The 19,090-nt window shown below is 48.2% G+C and overlaps 1 protein-coding gene across 4 annotated transcripts in view; it reads left to right on the top strand.

The window, feature by feature from the left end:
• Window positions 1–2,697: 2,697 nt before the first annotated feature.
• The window catches only part of MKX (mohawk homeobox), a 48,055-nt gene continuing 31,662 nt past the window's right edge, over window positions 2,698–19,090 (top strand). For 2 of the 4 annotated variants that reach the window (XM_082045504.1, XM_082045507.1), the window contains exons 1-5: window positions 2,698–2,794; window positions 3,006–3,252; window positions 5,466–5,625; window positions 12,368–12,521; window positions 14,387–14,722. In XM_082045504.1, the coding sequence (XP_081901630.1) occupies window positions 3,071–3,252; window positions 5,466–5,625; window positions 12,368–12,521; window positions 14,387–14,722 (832 nt within the window). In that variant the 5' untranslated portion in view covers window positions 2,698–2,794; window positions 3,006–3,070. Of the gene's footprint in view, window positions 2,795–2,849; window positions 3,253–5,465; window positions 5,626–12,367; window positions 12,522–14,386; window positions 14,723–19,090 lie in introns of those variants that run through there. The other 2 variants (XM_082045506.1, XM_082045505.1) reach the window with 2 other exon arrangements.

The following is a 19,090-nucleotide window of genomic DNA, read 5'->3' as shown; positions in this document are numbered from 1 at the left end:
TGGGAGATCTCGCTGCTTTAGAGGCTTGTAAGGCGCCGTGGTGCCAACTGCTTCTGCCGCTGCCTCACCGCACTTGGCAGTGCCTGCCCCACACACACTTTTGTTTTTTTCCAGAGCCGCTTTCCAAATGCTGATTTCTGCCCTCAGCTCTCATTGCTGTGATTTATTCTGGGTGCGGACGTAGGATCTGCCAGGCCCTCAGCAACCTGCTGCCCTGGCTGCCTGTGCCCTGCCCGGCTCTGCACACCCCCACCGCTCCTGGGGACCACAGATGTCCTTGATATCAGACAGATACCCTGCAAATACAGACAATGAACCCTCAAGCCCATACTCAAGTGGAACCATCATCAGAAGACATGGGGGAGGATTATTGTTGCCTCTCCAGTTCCTCCTGCACCTGCATGCAGGGAAGGAACATCCCAGGCAAGCAGGAGGGGAAGCTGTTCCAAGGGCACCTGCTTTGTACTCTGCCCGTGTGTGGACTGACCCCGCTCCAGAGGCTGCCTTACCCTGTAGGGCCCACAGAAACCTGCTGTGCCCCATCCGTGCTCCTTGCAGGAGCTGGGGGGCACAGCCTGTGCCTGCCCTGCCAGAGGGGATCACCCAGTGCCAGAGGGTCTGGGAGTAGAAGGTGAAGACTACAGGGCAAATACTTTATGAAGCTGCAAAGGCCGGCACCTTCCTGTTTTGCTGGAGTGAGCAGGAGCCCTCAGGGGCTTGTTTTTGATCAAGCCTGTCGCTTTCTCAGCTCTTTTTGGTGTAATATAATTATAACAATACTTTCCAGGTCATAAACAGTTCAGCTGGGCATGGTAATAATTGGAGCTGCATGTTTTGCAGCAAGCCCCTAATAACCACATTAGCATAGACTAGAAGGCATTTGTCCCACGGTGTCCTTGTATGTACCCCTTCTCCCCCAGCTGTTTCTGAGTACCCTCACCAGGGCACATACTCTGGGGGAGGCTTGAACAGGGCTTTGCCCAAAGGCCTGTGACAGCACAGGGTGCACAAGTGCTCCAGTGGTCATTTAGGCCCTTTTCTGTCCCTTGTTTTTCATGGCTGGGGACTAGCAGCAAGTTGGTAGTGGGGTTTTTTTCTCTCCCCGGGAGTAGCAATTTTTCTTACTGAACGATGGATGGGGCATCTACAGAGCATTGCCCTTGCCCAACATCCCTCTTGGTTCCCTTCGGCAACCAGAGAAATTGCATCCGGGGTGCTGATCCCCGACTCCAGGGTGCTCCCCTTCCAGAGAACCCCACCCCTAACGCGTGTGGCTGTCCGAGGTCGCAGAGAGCGGCCGTGATGGAGGGGTGCAGGGACGGGAGCGGGTGGCCGAAGCGCCCCACGGCGGGGCGGGAACGATGCGGCAGGGCCCGGGGGAGGACGCGGCGGCCGGCGGTGTCCCGGGACAGGAGCCGCCGCTGTGTCCCGCCGCCGACCGGAGCGGCTGCGCCCGCAGCAGGTGCCGGCTCCGCCGCGGCGGTCCCCAGCTCGCCTGTTCCCGCCGCTCCAGCGCCGGGGGCCGGAAGAACCGCGTACTCCCTCCGCGGTGTCCCCTCCGGGAGCTGGCGAGGCCAGGCTGGGGAGACGGAAAGGGGTAAAGCCAGTAGCGGCCCTGCAGACTCAGGTCCTTTGGAGGTCACGCTTGACGGGACAAGGACAGGGACAAGGAGCCCACGGAGAACCGAAGTGCCGTGGAGGACGCGGGGGCGCGCGCACGGGGCGTCCGCGCCGCGCACGTCCCGCCGGGCCCGCGGGCGCAGACGGCAGCTCCCCGTTCACCCGCGACGGTCAAATAACGTCTGAATTACATCCTTGTAAATATTGACTGTGGCCATCTTCTTCGTTTCTCCGCACAGTGACTGAAATGTTAAGCCCGGTGGAGCCGGGGCCGGGCTGGCTGCAGCGCCGGGCAGCGGGGGGTGTGGAGCAACGGGCCGGGGGAGCCGGGGAGGCCGGGGCACATCCGTAGGAGCGGGCCGGGGGCACCCGCAGACCTCGCCGGGCACTGAGCATCGCGTCTCTGCGGGAACACGCCGGCCGCGCCGAGGATGCTAAAGGGAGAGGGCTGTCTGCTGGATCGGACTGCAGTCTAATTTACAAGCCTTGTAAGGGTTGTGGGGGGGGGGGTAAGAAGAGACGGAGAAGGGTGATGGGGTGATGGGAGATGTTTCCTGGTCCGGCTTCATTAAACGCCGGCGTTAATGAGCGGTGCACGGCTGCGGCTGCAAGAACAGCCACCGCCGCGTCGGCTGTGCCCCCCCGCGACGGAGGTCTCTGCTGCGGGCAGCGTGACCCCAGCCGATGTCCTCAGCCGCCTTTCCCCGGGAACCCCCCCCCAGTGCACACCGGGGACTGACCAGCCGTGCATTGCCGTCCCCTCGGCTGCCCCTCTCCGGGCTCCGACCGCCTCTCCACGCACCGCCCCCCGACGCCGCGCTGCCCGGGCGGGGCCCCTGCCCTTGCCGGGGCTGCCGGACTACCCTCGCCGGCGGTGCCCACCCCCCAACAAGGGGATGGGGAGTGGCGGTCCCGAAAGTGTGAGTGGCTGCCTGGCGGCTGAGCCTCCGGGTGCCGGCTCTGCGCATTTGGTGGTCGTTAAAAACAACTTGTTTCCCTCCCCGTTTGGGGAGGGGGAAGGGGAAAATCATTCCAGGGGAGGGGAAGGGCAAGGGGAAAAAAGAGGAGAGAGAGGGAGAGAGCAAGCGAGAGAGAAACACCAAACCCAACAGAAAACCCGCGCTCCGAACTATTGGGACACGGAGCGAGGAGCGTGGCGGAGGCTGGCGGCGAGGTGCGAGTGGGAGCGGGACGGGCCGCGGGAGCGGACCGGGCCTGGGTGAGGGGGCCGTGGGAGCGGGCCGGGCCGTGGGAGGGGCGGGCTGCCCCCCCCGTGGGTGGGCAGGCGGCGCCCGGTGCCTCCGCGCTGCCCCCCCGCCGGTCTCGCCGGGCGGGTCTCGGCGGTTCGGCGCGGCTGCCCGGTGACCGCTGCCGCCTCCCCGCAGCGCAGAGCGAGCCCCCGCACCTCGGAGCCGGCGGCCAGCCCGACGGTGGCTCCCAGCTCCCCACCATGAACACCATCGTCTTCAGCAAGCTCAGCGGCCAGGTGCTTTTCGAGGAGGACGCCAAGGAGCGGGACCGGAGCGGCCGGCCCTACGTGGGGGTGGTGGAGGGGCCGCACCACGCCGAGGTGTTGCTGCCCGACAGCCCGTCCATCAAGGAGAGCCTCAGCCTGCGCAACCGGAGGACGGGGTATGCCGTGCACTAGTCTCCGCGCCGCGCACCGTCTCCGCGGGGCGGCCCGGCGTGCCGCTGCCGGCATTCCCGGCCGCCGCGTAGCCGGTTTGGGGTTGCGAGATGGGTTTCTAGATGTGCCGTCCCCCACGGCCCCGGGTCCATACTCTCTGGGACTTCATTCCACAGCACCGGTGGGAAAGTCCGGTAATAGGTGATGCAGAGGTGTCCGATTGGGCTGGAATGTGCCAGATAGAGTGCTACTGTCCTGCGGTGCTTGATCCCCCGCTCTTTGCCTCCAAACAAAAACAAACCGGGGAAGCCTGGGCTTGTCGGTTTGGTCGGGCTTTTCAAGTAATTCAAGCCCCTCAAATAGAGACGCAACGCGGAACGTGTGAAACCTGGGATAGGGGGCGGCCGCGGGGCCGGCGCTCGCCGGCGGTGCCGGGGCAGCCGGTTCGGGGCCGTGACTGAGGCGGGCGGGTACTGCGCGGCCCCCAGAACTTGTTCCGCCGTCCCCGCTCGTTTGCAGGGCGCTGAGTGAACGGACGGGAAGGAGCTGCGATGTCGGTGCGTTCCTTGGGATAGGATTTAAAACCGACTGGCGCGATGCCATTCAAGGGCTGGGCAGGGTGATGTTAGGGATCGGTTTTGCTGAAAAGGCGGCTGTGTCTAAGCCGTCTGCGAGTGATTTTTTTTTGTGCTGGAACAGGTGAAATAGGAGGTGATGAGAGGACGTGTTAGCTCCGGCGGCTTGTCAGCCGTAGCTCGAACGGTTGAATTGACGAGCGCAGACCAGACATTTCGGGTCAGCTTTGCGAAGTAAAGACTAAGGAGCACTGTCAGGAGGCACTGAAACCGAGAAAACCCGAGGAGCTGTTTCTACTGCCGAATTTCCACCTTAACGATTGCATCAGCTCGTACTTTTAACGGCGGTGCTGGTTGGTAGGACGCAGGTTATGTTTCATCGAAATGTTACTAGCAGCCGATCGCGGCGGAGCTGGGTTGCCGAGGGAGCCCTGGACGGGGCAGCGCCCGCCCGCAACGGCACGACTCGGCAAGGCTCGGCCCGGCACAGCTCGGCGCGGCGGGGTGCGGCTCGGTACAGCCCGGTTCGGCACGGCCCGGTAGGGCGCGGCGTGGCCCCTTGGCGCCCCCTGCCGCCGCCGCCCGGAGCCTCCGCGCAGCGCTGCCCGCCGGTCGCACCGCCGGCCCCAGCCCGCCTGTGGGTTTTCCTTCCGATTCCTCCGGTTTTATTCGCTCGCTTTTTATTTTACACCATTTTTTACAAAAGCACTTTTTTTTTTTTTTTTTTTTTTTTTTTTTAAATGGGAGCTGCGTTTGATTCCCCCCGGTTTCACCTTTTTTCCCCGCCGGGCGTGGGGTTTTGGGGGCTGCTTCGCGTCGCTGTTTGTGGCACTGGGGACCGGCATGCCTGCTCCCCTGGCAGCATTCCTCGCCGCCGGCTCCGCGCAAGGAAATCACCCGGGATGCTCGATGCCGTGGGTATCTCTGAATATGACTGGTTAAATAAATTGGGGCAGGGAGCAGTCCCAGTTGGCCCCGGGGGCAGTCCACACCGCATCCCTGTCTTCCCGGCTGCGCCGCTCTGGGGTGTCCGGGGCCGTGCGAGGTGGGCCCTGACCCCTCTGGAAAGCCCCTCTGTAAACAGACCGACCATACGCCTGGCAGATGCCGGGCACCGAAAGCATCGGGACACTCAAACCCCGCACCTGCGGAGCCCTGACCCCGCTGAAATCCCCGCGGTGGAACCGCCCGGGCCCGCAGCATCATGAAGGCCAGCCCCCGGGACAGGTGAAGCCGGCCCCGAGCCTTCCCCTCTCGATCTGCTCCCCCAGACCCTCCACCGTAGAGTTTGGGGGAGCTGCGGACATCGCCTTCTCCCGAGCAGCCGACCCGGGGCGAGCATTGCGGCCGTGGAAAGTCCCCCAGCGCTCAGCGGGGACGGGGCTCGGCTGCCCCCAGGCAGGGCGCACGCCCCCGGGCAGGGACAGACCCTGGCGGGGCGCACCCCGGGGTCAGGGCAGCGCCCCCCCCAGCGGGCTTCCCCCGAGAAGGGTCCCCCCTCGGGCAGGGCGCACATCCCTGCGCACTTCCCGCACCCGCGGCCGCGCAGGGAAGCTCGACGCCGGGGCCGGGGCCGGGGAGCGGGGGCCCGGCAGATGCTCACGGTCCCGGCCGCGGCCCTCAGCGTCCCTTCTCCGCGGCAGGGCGCGGCAGAGCGGCGGGAAGGTGCGGCACAAGCGGCAGGCGCTGCAAGACATGGCGCGTCCGCTCAAGCAGTGGCTCTACAAGCACCGCGACAACCCCTACCCCACCAAGACCGAGAAGATCCTGCTGGCCCTCGGTTCCCAGATGACCCTGGTGCAGGTAAGGGATCCTCCCCTACCCCCGCCAGCGGCAGCTGCTCTGGGGCGTTTCGTGGACGGGAGAGACAGTGACAGCATCAGCCAAAAGCCCTGCTGTGAGCTGAGCAAGGGGCAGCACTGCGCTTCAGGGGAGGTATCAGTGCAGCCAGCAAGGCCAGGGGTCCTGTGCCAGCCCTTCCCTCTGCCCTTCCCAGGGCTCCATCTCCAGCAGGACTGTATCCCCCAAAAAGGAATTAGCACATCTGGGGTTACCCAGTCTGGGGAAGTGATAAATGCAATTGGCAAAAGGTGTGTGCTTTCCCTCATAGGAAAAGAGGCCCCCATCCTTTCATCTCCTTCATAAATACAGTGGAAATATTTTTTGCTTAGTCTTTAAAAATCTCCAGGTTAAAAAAAACAACCAAACAAACAGTAATGGCAGATTTCAGCACAGAATAGGAATTGTTGAGGAAGTTGTAGGGAGCTACTCTTCCCTTTTGAAAATATGCTAGAATAGAAACAGTTACATTGCTCTGATAATAATCATCACCTGTTGCACAGATGTTAGTGTTACCATACACACTGTGCGGCGGCTCAGCGTGCAGTGACTGTGCTTCACAGCCTTGCAGGAATTTTCATGATAGTGTAATTAGACATGGGGAGTAATTGTTTTGCTTTCAGGTAAAAATCTCTTCAAGTGACTGGCACTTGTGTTGCAGTAAGAGGTATAAAGTTGGCTACAAATGTTTATAAATCTTATTTCTTTGTTCTCTTTACCATCTGGTACTCAACTGAAATACATAGTTAGATGCTGTTGGTTGCTGAGTGATGCTGTCTCAGGTCTGGATGCTGCAAAGATTTATGCATTGTGAATAATTTAATTTCCTTACTGCAAGCTACTGCTAGGTGCATAAAATGAAACACAGATGTTTGCAGGATCGGGTCCTCAGCGCTCTGTCTAACACATTATGTGTCACTTTGCAAAGGACATGAAAATATTAAGCTGATGTGAAGTATTAGAAAAAGGTGGTAATTCAGCATTATTTTTTTGAGTACTCCTTCAAAAAAGCCAGTGCTATGAACTTCAGTCCTGGAAACAGCAAAATGGGAAACTTACACTTTAGTACCTCACTGTGAAGCTATTGCACTAGAAAAAACACTGTAGCTTTGACAAAAATAATATTAATGTCTCAGAAAATGCCAGTTATAACTGGAAGATATAGTTAAAACAACTTCTCTTGCTTTTAAAAAATATACATGAAATGTTTGCTCAGACTTCTAAAAATATGATTACATAAACACTATCCATTCAATGCCACAATTCAACAGGAGCAGTTTATTGGACTATGGCTTTTAGAATATTTCTGTATTTTTACATGAGTTTTAAAGCATATATCCAGAACACACGTTGTGACGTCTGTCACATTAATGACTTCTTGAGGAGTTCTTCTCCCATTCTTTTATAAATGCCATGGAACGGACAGACAAGGGAAAAAAAAAAAGTGGGTTTTTGTAGTATCTCTCTCGTGGCAGCTTTGATAAGTCCTGATATGCTGTGTTAACCTCTGTAAAAGCATCAAGTGAGCCATGGCGACTACTCCACAGAGTTTTACAATCTATGTAAGGTGTAGAATAAAATTAAAAAGAACCATTGTGGGGTACATTTTTCTCTGTTAGATCCCCATGACTCCAGCGGATTTATGCTGAATCTGAATTCGACCAGCATTATTTCTATGAACTGTAATATTTGAAAGAGCTATGCAAACCAGCACATCTATCTTCATTTACAGAAGCACACCATCAAAAAGAAACCCCAGATGTTTCTTTCATCATTTGGGTGCAATGCTCTTTTAATCCAGGAATACAATAGCATCTGTACAAGAGGTAAATACATATGTCTGGCACCAGCAGTAATTCTTCAGCCTGGAAGAACTAAACAACGCATGCCTCAGATCTATTTTTCAGATGCCCAGAAAGAACAAGACTGTAATCCAGATCAAAATTCTTGTTCCCTCAGCATGAGAGAGAAAGCGCCAGGCTGCGATCTCAGTCACGCTGGGTACACCTGCAGTAGCTTCCCTGGAGGCTGCACTCTTCGGGCTGAGTGGTGTAACCATCAGCGGGTTTGGGACTGGGCTTTGGTATCTGTTGGAAAGCTTTGCTTCTGTCCCAAGATGAGCACTTTGCAAAAGCATCAACCAGGGTCTCTTGTGATTGCTTTTCTAATCTAGTAACACCAGACATCGTTGGGGAACCAGGAATCGGTGTATGATGTTTTTTCTGGCTTACATGCCCTCATGTTTTCTGTCCTCTCTCAGATTTCCTACTCCTCTTCCATTTCTCGGTGCTGTCCTGCAGAGTTCACTCTTGGTGGGAACACACACTTGCACCAACAGCTTTCCACTCCTGTGGAGGTTGTTGTCTGCTGACAGCTATTACCTCTTCCCAGCATCCCTCGTGTGCTGACACCTTGTCGTTGGAAGCCCGAGGGAGGACAAAAGATACTGTTGAAAATCCCTTTGAGTTTCCGCCAAATGCTGTTTAGGGAATGAATGGTTGGGGTTTGTTTTTCACCTGACTGCTTGTCTTGGAAAAGGTCTTCAGCAGCTGCCTGGAAGATGACGTTGTCACAGTAATATTGATAATATAGCTGTAAATCTTCTCCTTGTGCTTTACTTTCGCCTAATGAAACTTATTCCAGTATGTGCCATCTATCCAAAGGAGCTTTTGCAGGACTATGGCGTATATAAAACTGATCCTTCTGTGAGACACAGAGGTGAGCATCCAGCCCTGTTTTCTACTGTTACTATTAGGAGAGTATCTGTATGTCAGATCTTCCACAATTTTATTTTTATTAGTTTTGCTGTCACCTAGTTGGCTGATTTTTATTTACCTCACTATTACTTTGGCTTAGCTGCCTGTGCTGGGGTGCAGTGGGACAGCAGGGGGCTGTTCAGGCTGTGTGTCTGACAGTGCTGCATAAGGGAAGTCAAACTCTTTTGAGAGGGTAGGATTTCACAGGAATCATAAATCATATTTTTTTCTTAAGAAGTAGTAACAAAACCTGGGGCAAATTCTGGGTTGTCTTATTCCTGAGCAGGCCAACAAGGTCTTCGGGAGTCCTCAAGGCGAATATTATTGCAGCTTTCAGTGCAACGGTCCAAAGTTTTCTACTTCCCCAACTGCCAAAGCAGGAAACCAAAAAAGCAATATAGTTTGAAAAGGCATTTTATGTTTTACTCCAATTAGATTCCAACTTAGAATCCAATAATTTATCCTATTACTATGCTACATTTTCATTTGTATTATTACCGCAGTGCTTGATTTATTTTATTTTAAATTTTGGTTTAGATGTTCTTGTGAAATAAAAAAAGTGGCTGTATATTCCTTCCAGAAAGAAATATGAATGGCCATATTGTTGCAGAGAAGTTTTTTGTAATACTAGGATTAATATGGTCATGTGCTGCTATGGATTTAATAGCATTCAGATTCATAAAGGCATATCTGGATTACTGCAGGAGGAGAATCGCTTGATTTCTGTTCCCTTTCTGAAACTTTGGCTGCTCTTAAGCAGTGAAGCAGAACAAATTACAATAAAATTGAAGAGTTCTTTCAGAAGCCAAGCAAGAGGGTCAGTATTTCATTATGCCAATCTAAGTACCTGATGCTCTTTGGGAATGACTGAGCTGCTGTAAAATATGAATGCTGGAAAGCTGGAAATCTATTATCATTCTCCTTGGGTTTTGTCTTTTACTTCTTGAAGAACTGCATGATGGTTACTTTATAAGAATAGTGAGTTTCATCATGCATTTTTTTCAAGATACCTAGTTCTCTGGGAGGTTTCTCAAACAAGGATTTTCCCACTGGCTTGTATGTATATAATTGTTTTGGTTTTTTTATTATTTTTGGAGGTCACAGTAGCGTAACTTGGGATCATGATGAAGGATGGATGGCTTTTGGCAGCTTTGGTTGTTTCTTTTTGTAACAGCTTAAGTGTGGCGCAAACAGGCATTTGTAGTGAGTAGGCACATGACTTTTAAAAGACCGCATGGATACACAAGGCAACATTTGGGGCTGGTTGAAATTAGTGACAAAATTGTCATTGGCTTTAAAGGAGCCAGGAGGTTCCTGCCAGAACCCTGGCGGTGGCTGGAGTTCGGCTGAGCGTGCAGCCTGGTCCAGCCTGTGGCCGTGAAGCCTCTTCCAGCCCACACACCTGGAGGCTGTCCAGGTTGGAGAGTGGGAGATGTGTTCAACCTCTTCATGTCTTAGAGATCAGGACTTTCCAGCAACATACACCAGTGTCCAAGAGCAGGAAAGCAGCCTGACATACCACGCTATAGATCTAGCCTAGAAATCTCTTAAGTGGATTTGCCTAAGTTTCCTCTGGCTTTAATGGATCGTGTTGTAATTGCATTTGTGACAAGAGTTTCTGGACTGAGTTTGCTGCTTTGTGCTTTAGCCGAAAGCTCCTCTCTTAAATGCTGACTTCAGGTTCTTTCTTAATGATCAAATACTACTGTTTCCTCCTCTCATAGCAGAAGACTGAAAATATGACTCATCTTTTCATATTGATATGCAGAAAGCAGAGCACTGGCATGGGAAATATGAGCCCAAAATAAACCAAGAGTACCATGCAAAAATCACTCCTGCTAAATTTAATTGCTCTTATGTGTGAGTCACATTAATACTACCCTATCTTTCTTTTCTGTACATGGCACTTCACTGATGAAATATTTCAATATGTAATGAAATGGAGCATAATGAAATCTTTCTTGTGAGAGCTTGGAAAGCTGTTGGTTTTGTAAGGTGCTGCAGTAACTGCTATAATATTCAGTGGGACCCTGGACTGATCCATCTCTATCATTACATACTTGATTTCAGAGTTACACTAAATCATGCAGCAGCCAGGTGACTGCTGCTTCAGCTGAGCAGTCTGCAGTGAGTTTGTTTGCATTAGAAAGGGGATAGATTCCAGCCCACCTTTTCTGGTTTACTATAATGATTGCTGTGTCAACATGATCAGTATAAACAAGTAGCTTGGAAGAGAACGAAAATTACTTACTATTCTTTGCCAGCAATAGTTTTGGTCTTCTAACCAGTCATAGGAAACTACATGGTTCGTAAAGTTATGTGTTTGGCATATAAGCACCGATCTAGGGGTCACTGTGTTTTTGGTGGAACCCTGTTCCATGTAAATGTGATTTTAAGTAAAATCAAATAGACGGGCTTAAGGTGTCACTGCTAAATTCTGGATGGGACTCAGAATGGAAGTTTTGTTTATCCTTTAAGCAGATAGTGTTTATTTTTCTCGTAATCACCCTTGAAGAGATTATTGATTCAGAATAATTAGCCAGATATTTCCATGTGATTTAGACAACCTTAGCTTCAATAGACAGGTGACAAAACCAGGGCCAAAATCCAACTCTGAGGTCTACAGTTTGACTCTCTAGTAGGTGGGGTAGCATGTATTGATAAACCATGTGTTAGCTTGCTTTGCAGGTTAATATAAATTAAATTGTACGATCATTCCTAGGTCAGACTATGGCTGCAAGTAGTCTCCAGGTTCCTCTGTGTGCACTTTCACAACACAAAGATGTGAGGGGGGCTATAGACTCCCGGCATCCTTTCCATTCTCCTTTGCAAGTCATGCTACTCTGCCTCCTTCTTGAGGTCACGTCAAAACACACTTATTCCTGCAAGTAATAAATAGCATTTTTAAGACCTGATTTATCATTAAACAAATATTGTTAAGAGTGTATGTACCTTGCCTCCGCTCATGCTCTAGTAAGGTTATGGTAAGGTCACTCTGTCAGTATGAGTATTTCCTATTTTATATATTTTCAAGTTACAACAGAATCAAGGCCAGCATTTTCTCAGGTATGCTTTTGTGCAAAGTCACTGCAAGTACACACATCCCATTTGGTGGTTTGATTACCACTGCTGTCACAGAAGACTATAATGTGCACTTTTGCTTGTTTGGTGCCTAAGGCCCTGTGAAATCCTTGTGGTTGAGCCTGACTTTGGGGTGACCCCGTATGCAAGAAGGGTGCTAACATATCTGTTTCACAATATCAAACTCCAGAAAATGCTCTGCAGCTGAGAAGAAAGACAAGCCAGTCTGTTGTTCAGTAATTATCTTGTGAGGAATCTGCATCCTCATTGTTTTTTAGGGTTTCCACAACAGAAAGAGTTCATTAAAGCTGCTGCTTTGTAGAGCAAATGGCTGATTTCTACAGTGACTCAAAGTATGTTGTATTCTGTGTAAGACTTTCTTGATACCCACTACCTGTCAGAGTTAGAGTACTGATAAAGCATGAGGGACAATTTGGGCTTTTATGTAACCAAATTCAGAATGGGTTTCCTGTTCAACAACCTTATTATAGCCTACATAAATGTCAAAGCAAAATTACCAAACATTAGCTATTAGTTTTAATTTAGGATGTAATTAATATATTGAAGGTTAATATTGAAAGTTCAGGGCATTATCTTCGAATTAAAAAAAAAAAAAAAGATTAATATAAAATGAGTCTTTTGGGACACCTTAATTAAAACCTTGTTAATAATGAGGGTTTGCTAGCACGTGTGAAGTGTGGGAAGCCTGAACCTGCCTTTTGTCTGAGGTTCCTGCTCTGCTCAGTGATAGTTTCATGGACTCCTGTTAATGCTTCCCTCGTTTGCCCTTTTCTCATGAAAACTCTGTGCATTAGATTTGTTTATCTGCATCATTTTCAAGGGAAACTAATCCATTCATTTTTGTGCAGGTGTCAAACTGGTTTGCCAATGCAAGGCGTCGCCTGAAGAATACTGTCAGGCAACCAGATCTTAGCTGGGCTTTACGAATAAAACTGTACAACAAATATGTTCAAGGAAATGCTGAACGACTCAGTGTGAGCAGCGATGACTCATGCTCTGAAGGTTTGTTGATGCTATTTTTATCAGTTTTCAACTGATTAAGATATATTTTGAAAGTATCAGATACCCTGAGTTAGCTCTGATTTCTCACAAAACACTCTCAGTGGATCTGCCTTTGCTTTTTGTGAATTAGGTGCCATATGCAGCCTTGCAAAGTGGGATTGTGTAGGTTAATTGGGGTGACAGTCTGGCTGCATGTTATTTGCCTGTTTCGTATAGCATTGTTATTAGAAAGATAATTGTTAGTTCATTCATTTCTACAAGCTTGTTCCTTTAATCTGCATTAAAGGAAAAAACTGATTACATTTGTTGGTCTAAAGAAACGAGAAATCTCTTCACTGTTACTTTCTGTGATGGAAGGGTTATAGCAATATTACATCATTAACAAGAGAATCTGATTAACTTGAGCAGGGCTTATTTAAGGTGAACTGAATATTACTGTTGCTTATTTTATGTCATCAATGACTTGGATGAGGGAATAGAGTGTACTATCAGCAAGTTTGCTGATTACACCAAACTGGGAGGAGTGGCTGTCACACCAGAAGGCTGTGCTGCCATCCAGAGACCTGGACAGGCTGGAGAGTTGAGCGAGGAAAAATTTGATGAAATATAACAAGGGAAAGTGTAGAGTCTTACATCTGGGTAGGAACAACCCCAGGTTCCAGTATAGGTTGAGGAACAACTAGAGAGCAGTGTAGGGGAAAGGGACCTGGGGGTCCTGGTGGACAGCAGGATGACCATGAGCCAGCCACTGGGCCCTTGTGGCCAGGAAGGCCAATGGCATCCTGGGGTGTATTAGAAGGGGGGTGGTTAGTAAGTCGAGAGAGGTTCTCCTCCCCCTCTACTCTGCCCTGGTGAGACCACATCTGGAATATTGTGTCCAGTTCTGGGCCCCTCAGTTCCAGAAGGACAGGGAACTGCTGGAGAGGGTCCAGCGTAGGGCAACGAAGATGATTAAGGGAGTGGAACATCTCCCTTATGGGGAAAGGCTGAGGGAGCTGGGTCTCTTTAGTTTGGAGAAGAGGAGACTGAGGGGTGACCTTATTAATGTTTACAAATATATAAAGGCTGAGTGTCACGAGGATGGAGCCAGGCTCTTCTTGGTGACAACCAACAGTAGGACAAGGGGTAATGGGTTCACACTGGAACACAAGAGGTTCCACTTAAATTTGAGAAGAAACTTCTTCACAGTGAGGGTGACAGAGCACTGGAACAGGCTGCCCAGGGAGGTTGTGGAGTCTCTTTCGCTGGAGACATTCAAAACCTGCCTGGACACATTCCTGTGTAACCTCATCTGGATGTTCCTGCTCCGGCAGGGGGATTGGACTAGATGATCTTTTGAGGTCCCTTCTAATCCCTAACATTCTCTGATTCTGTGATGTATTTTACAAGACAATGTTTTCCTTAAAATGTGCACTGAAATTCTCTTCCTTATGCAAATTAACAGATGCAGGATTTTTTTAAATAGCACCCTATATTTTTTAATAGAATATTTGTATTAAATCTGTCTGCGGGTACTTTGGTTTAGTCCATTGTGACATGGAGATACATTGACAGGAACAAATACTACAGAACATTGTCAGAAATCTGTATGTGAATTTTTGGAAGATTATGTTTCTCTTTTGGAAGATTATGCTCTCAGTTTCAATTCTCTTTGTTCCAATTTCTGTTTGTACTCACATTTATTTGGTATACACTTCCCTTTAAAAGATTGGTTGTAGGACAATTAAATCATTGTCTAATTCTGAAGTATAAAGTTATTGTCTAGTTTTTATTATATTTATAGCAATTTAAAACATGTAGAGAAGTCCTTTTCTTAACTATTAGGTATTCGATGTATTACTTTATCTTTGTTCTTTTGTTTTCAGATGGAGAAAATCCTCCAAGAAACCATATGAATGAAGGGGGATATAACAAACCAGTTCATCATACTGTGATTAAAACTGAAAGTTCAGTAATAAAAACAGGAGTAAGACCAGAAACAAGTGCCAATGAGGATTACGTGTCACCCCCCAAATACAAAAGCAGCTTATTGAATCGTTACCTAAATGACTCATTGAGACATGTCATGGCTACTAACGCAGCTATGATGGAAAAAACAAGGCAAAGGAATCACTCTGGTTCATTTAGTTCCAATGAATTTGAGGAGGAATTGGTGTCTCCGTCGTCATCAGAGACAGAGGGCAATTTTGTCTACCGGACAGGTAGGGGATTCCTTCTGCATCATTTCTAATACAGCCAGATCTGGTGGATGGTGTCACCTGGGTTAAGTGTCACCTGACTGTGCCGTTTATGAGAGCTGGTAATTCCTGCCTGTCCTCTTGTATGAGAGTAGATCACTCCTGTCCATCCTCTCACATGGGAGTGAATAACTCCTGTCCGTCCTTTCATTCACTGGAGAAGTTGTACCTGCAGTATTGGAGTTAAATGCTGTTATTAACCACTAATGAAGCTGGTTTTCTTTTTGAATGGAGCTATGGGGATGATTTTTGCAATTACACTTATGAGCTGGTTTTGTCAGCACTAAGACAAGCCTAAAGAAGGAGAAGAATCAAGAGCATTCTATTATGACAAGGGAGGACTAGGGGAGGACTAAAGTACCCCATGGCCCCAGCTGGGAGTAAGAGAAGGGCTTTGAAATTTTGAGGTGCCAGTTTGTGGCACTTACATGAGCCACATGTCCCAGAATGGAGTGCACATGAACAACTTCCCCTGTTGTACAGCATATTTTCTGTCCTCAGAGTGCCTTCTCCACAGACTGGCCCTTTGGTGCGTCTCTTTAAAAACACGTGGGTTAGTTTAGATCATTTTCTGCCTCACTGTCCAGACACAGCGCACTGAGCTAAGGGGCCACAGACTTGGCTATTAAATATCTTGGCTTAATGTTTTTCTAAGGGTTACAAATAATTTATTATTTTTGTCTTCTCAATAAAAAAATAAAAGCGTGATTTATATCGTTCACTGTATTACCAGTCAGAGGAGGGCACGTGGGACTGCCTGGTTTGTGCCAGTAAATTGCTGTAAATCAGAGCAAGATCAGGACTTGCTCAGGTCCCTGTGGGGCAGGGGGTGCTGGAAAGCTTCTCTTGTGAAGCTTGTTCTGTATGTCTTCGGGGATGTAAGGCAAAGGCTGTCCCCTTGTCTTAGAAACAACTGAAGTTTCGCATCCCGAGCTCTGGAGGTCTTTGCCAGCATCTCAGGATTTCCACCCATCACAGCAGCCCTTCACATTGTCCCAGGGCCGTTTTGGGGGCGATTATTCTGCCAGGGACCACCCTGTGGGCAACATCGTGTTTGGGATGGCTGGATATTGCTGAAAAGTACCGGAGGGCTTTGCACTAAAGTTGATATAGATTTAGATGTTGTACTTGGTTCCCCTTGGCTTCCCTTTCAGGCAGGTTCAGGTGCCTCTCGCCCCTGCAGCCTCTCAAGTTTGTAGCTTTTGCTCTCTCTTTCCTGGCACATTTCAGGTGATTTTTTTGTCCCTCTGATGGGGCCACAAGAATTTCAGGAGGCAGAATGCTCTGGTGGAGGTGGGAGGACATTGGTGCATGCATATTGTCAGGGGATGACTGAGGGGACAGTCGGGACTGCGTAAAGAAACAGGATCTTGTTGGGAGCAGGAATAGTGCAGGCACAATTAATAAGCTTCAAAATTAACTCTATTTATTTAGCGCTTTTTTTTTCCAACATACCAAGTGCATTTGGTCTGCATTATGGGCATATTGTCTGCCAAGTTTTATTTTTAAGTGAAAAGTAACTCAAGAACAGATGCAGCAGCTCAGATATCTAAACTTCTGTTTTTCTGTACTTTTATACCATAGCTTAAAAATGGACACAATGACTTTTTAAAAAGTGTAATAAATGTGCTACTAGATTAAGTTCTCCTTGCCAAGTTTCAAGCTGCACTGAAAAAAATACGGTCTTTAATGAGAAGGCTAAGACAGGCACACTGTAACTGCATGAGTTGACAGGCTGGGCTGGAATGACTAAAAACCAGTACATTTGTCCTTAAAGTTCATAACTGACATTCCTGGAACTACTTTTGAGATCATATTGAAGTCAGTTCTTAAATATCTTTGTTAACAGTTTAAAGTGCTATGGCCTTTGATGAGAATGCACCAGCTGGTCTCAGGATATAGTTTTATTCTTTTTTACTCTTCAAAAGCAGACAAGCAGTTGCCTGCTGATAAAAAGAAAAAGATCATGTGCACACAGTATATTATTTGGTGTATTCTTCGTCTGTATGTGTGCACATTCAGGAAATAATAGGTACAAATAGGTTTTTTTCAGCTGCAAGATTAGAGTCACATTAATGATTTTCTAGTGATATTGTAACATGCAGGAATTGAGCCCTTCATGAACAAAGCAGATATTTTGAAGTTATCATCCATTCATGAAACCTATTTACAAATAGATGAGACTGTCCAAATGATTGTTCGATAGGAAGAGATAAATAAGGGCATTTTAATTTTTTATGTCTTTTCTCTCTAATTTCAACATCTGGAATGGTAGTTCTCAGTGCCGTCATGTAGTAGACCTGCATCTGTGTTCTCAGAAATAGCTGCAGTCTCTTTTGCTAAGCAAAATAAAAGGATATAGCTCACTGTACCACTCATACCCTCTGGAAAGCATCAAGTGTATTTTTAAGTGATATATTTCTATTTATAGGGAGCTCCCCACCATAGTTTTTTTGTTAAGTGAAACAGCTAATTTTTAATCCAAAGCAGCTGAAACAGAGTTATGAAGTCACTACTAGGTATTTTAGTTAATGAAGACATTTTGAACAGTATATCAAAAAGCACAGAGTAAAAACTGATTGACACTTCGCTTTTGAGAAATGTTTGGCAAGGTTGCCGTGCTTCTAAGAGCAAGCAGTCATTGGTGTTGAGGCTAATTCTTTATTGTGTTTCCCTGGACAAGCAACTTTTCATAGCAGATCATGAGTAGAAATCTTACTCACTGCATCTGGTTCGTGTTTTGGGCTGCTCCCTGATTGCAGGTACATCAGTGTGTCTGAGCGACTTTGCTCTCCCAGTGCCCAGGCTCAGCGCGGTCATGTGCGTCTCAACAGTCTGCGCCAAATTAACAGGGTACGAGTGCAGGGTCCAACGACAAAACCAAGAAATTGCAGTTTAAAGTTTATAAGGAAAACGGGTTGTACAGTTTCCCATTTCGGTCATTAACATGCTTATAAACACGGGACCATATGCTGCTCTCGCTTCATGCAACTGGGAAATCCCATGTAAAGATCAAGGGCAGGCTATAGAACCAGCGACCGGTCGCTTTTTACCTCTGCGGGGTTATTGTGAGCTCCTGGGCAGCGGCCGTAGTGCTGGGGCGGGAGCAGCAAACCCAGGCCGGGTCCCTCGCAGATGCGGTGCCTGCGCTGCCGCCTCCCCAGCCGCTCTGTCCTGCTCCGGTCGGGTGGCCGGGGATCTGGGGACCCGCCTTGGGAGAACGGAGCAGCCGGGAAAAAGTGCAGCAGTGCTTGGGTATGTCACATATGTAAGCGTTTCTGTCGTAAGCTAATATGCTTATGTATATAACGTGAATGCGTTCACTTAAGGCAGAAAATTTCAGTTTGGATTAATCCTAGTGCAGGTATAATATATAAACATATATAATTTGTCAAATATGTTTCTTAAACTGATCACCGAAAGGCTTGGTTCAGTGTTTTTGTTTAGTTAAAAATCCACGTTGGAGAACAAGTTTTCATTAACTCCTTGGCATGCTGTCATTCACAGCAGGTTCACCCTGTGACAGGGATAACTAAAACCAGACTTGCCTATCTGTATTTGTTGTACAAACGCACACAGAAACAACAGTATGACTGCAGCAAGTGCTCCAGAAATCTGCAAGGAAAAGATGAAATAATGTTTATAGTGAGGCTGGATGTAAATCTAAAGCGGCAATGTCAGTCTTTGGTTTAGGGATCACTAAACCGCTGACTTTGTAATCACGCTGCACTGCTCGGCGAGTACCCTGTCGGCAGTTACCTGCAGAAACAAAATGTTCTGCACCGTTACACTGAAAGGAAATGAAAAATCCCAGCTTTCTGGGATATCACTGTCTGGTGAGCTGCGTTTGGTGAATGAAAGGAAAAATTAAAATGAGAAAGAGATGAAATGGCAACAGAGGGAGTTTTCTAACTTTTTTTAACGTAGGCAGATTTTCATTGATTTCACTTTCTGTGTTACTTAGCACAGTAGTAAAGCCAGAACAAATAAAAATAGTGAGGAAACTAAAGACTTGCAAGCCAAGAAAGGAGGGTGGCTTTTAAAAAAACTCTTGAATGATTCGAATTGATTTTTGAAGATGTTTGATCTCTATTTTTAGATGTTTATATTCAGGAGCGTATTGGGTTTCTGACGTTTTCATTACTGCTGCCTTTTTCTTTCCTCTCGCCTTCCTTTCTTTCTTTCATTTGAAGGCTGCAAAGTTTGTGATTTATAAAGCATGATCCTGTTACGTTTACTGCAGCACACAGAGCACCTCTGATGAGACCCTCAGCACGCTGCAGGATCAGGCCCACATTCCTACACAGCACTTATGTGGGAGGGTATAGCCAT

The sequence above is a fragment of the Streptopelia decaocto genome (genome assembly GCF_964273445.1).
Source record: "Streptopelia decaocto genome assembly, chromosome: 2".
Lineage (NCBI taxonomy): Eukaryota > Metazoa > Chordata > Aves > Columbiformes > Columbidae > Streptopelia > Streptopelia decaocto.
The sequence above is the reverse complement of the archived record's forward strand: the minus strand, read 5'-3'. Positions and strand labels throughout refer to the sequence as shown.